This window comes from Fulmarus glacialis, unplaced genomic scaffold, assembly GCF_000690835.1.
Source record: "Fulmarus glacialis isolate BGI_N327 unplaced genomic scaffold, ASM69083v1 scaffold45130, whole genome shotgun sequence".
Classification (NCBI taxonomy): Eukaryota; Metazoa; Chordata; class Aves; order Procellariiformes; family Procellariidae; genus Fulmarus; species Fulmarus glacialis.
The window spans coordinates 1-1,032 of NW_009186657.1; the positions used below are offsets into that span (position 1 = coordinate 1).

A 1,032-nucleotide genomic window follows, 5' to 3' on the forward strand; every position below is an offset into this window, starting at 1 on the left:
TTCACAAGGACGTGTCGTACAGAAATGAAAGCCGGTCCGCAACTGGCACTTATATCCCTTCTCACCGAAAGCGGCGAGTTTCGATAGGCTGAGAAGGTGACATTGCGAAAACAGCCAATGGGAACGTGGATCGAATTCTAACCAATGGCGATAAACTACGGAGAGCTATGACTGTAAAACGTCCCTCACCCAATAAAAACTAAGACTGACGGAAACCCTAATTTGCATACGGTCCCTATAAAAGGAGGGCGCTCACGCTGGTTTTCTGTCTGCGATCCTGAGTTTTTTAGCAGTAGCGGAGTGAACGATTTATTATAATGCCCGAGCCGGCCAAGTCCGCCCCCGCGCCCAAGAAAGGCTCTAAAAAGGCGGTGACCAAGACGCAGAAGAAGGGCGACAAGAAACGGCGCAAGAGGCGCAAGGAGAGCTACTCGATCTACGTGTACAAGGTGCTGAAGCAGGTGCACCCCGACACGGGCATCTCGTCCAAGGCCATGGGCATCATGAACTCCTTCGTCAACGACATCTTCGAGCGCATCGCCGGCGAGGCCTCGCGCCTGGCGCACTACAACAAGCGCTCCACCATCACCTCGCGGGAGATCCAGACGGCCGTGCGGCTCTTGCTGCCTGGCGAGCTGGCCAAGCACGCCGTCTCCGAGGGCACCAAGGCTGTCACCAAATACACCAGCTCCAAGTAAGCTGCGTCTGCGCCCTGTGCCACACCTTCTCAACTCAAAGGCTCTTTTAAGAGCCACCCACCTTTTCAGTAAAAGAGCTGATGCTGCGGTGACTTGTTCTTAGCTGTTGCAGGTCGCTCTGAGGGAAGAGAGCAGTGATAGTGTGAAAGCACTGTAAGTGGCGAGAAACCCGGGATGTTACCTGTTCGCAGTAAACGGTGCGTTCTCTGCCTCAGTGGAGCAGAGAACGCTCACGATTGCATAAAAATACCCCGGAGCCCGCTTCACTTTCACGTACAGTTCGGGGGTGGGGGCGTTGAACAGTAAACGAGCGTTGGGGGTGTTCTCTTTAAAT

General features: G+C 54.2%; 1 protein-coding gene across 1 annotated transcript; it reads left to right on the plus strand.

Annotated features, from left to right (window-relative positions):
* The first annotated feature begins 308 nt into the window (after positions 1 to 308).
* LOC104072015 (histone H2B 5) lies at positions 309 to 797 on the plus strand. The gene has a single exon (XM_009572272.1). It carries the CDS (start codon positions 318 to 320, stop codon positions 696 to 698), a length of 381 nt encoding a protein of 126 aa, XP_009570567.1. The 5' UTR covers positions 309 to 317; the 3' UTR covers positions 699 to 797.
* The last annotated feature ends 235 nt before the right edge of the window (positions 798 to 1,032 follow it).

Excerpts from the sequence above, each read along its gene's own strand:
- LOC104072015 (XM_009572272.1), top strand. The coding sequence starts at position 318 with ATGCCCGAGCCGGCCAAGTCCGCCCCCGCGCCCAAGAAAGGCTCTAAA.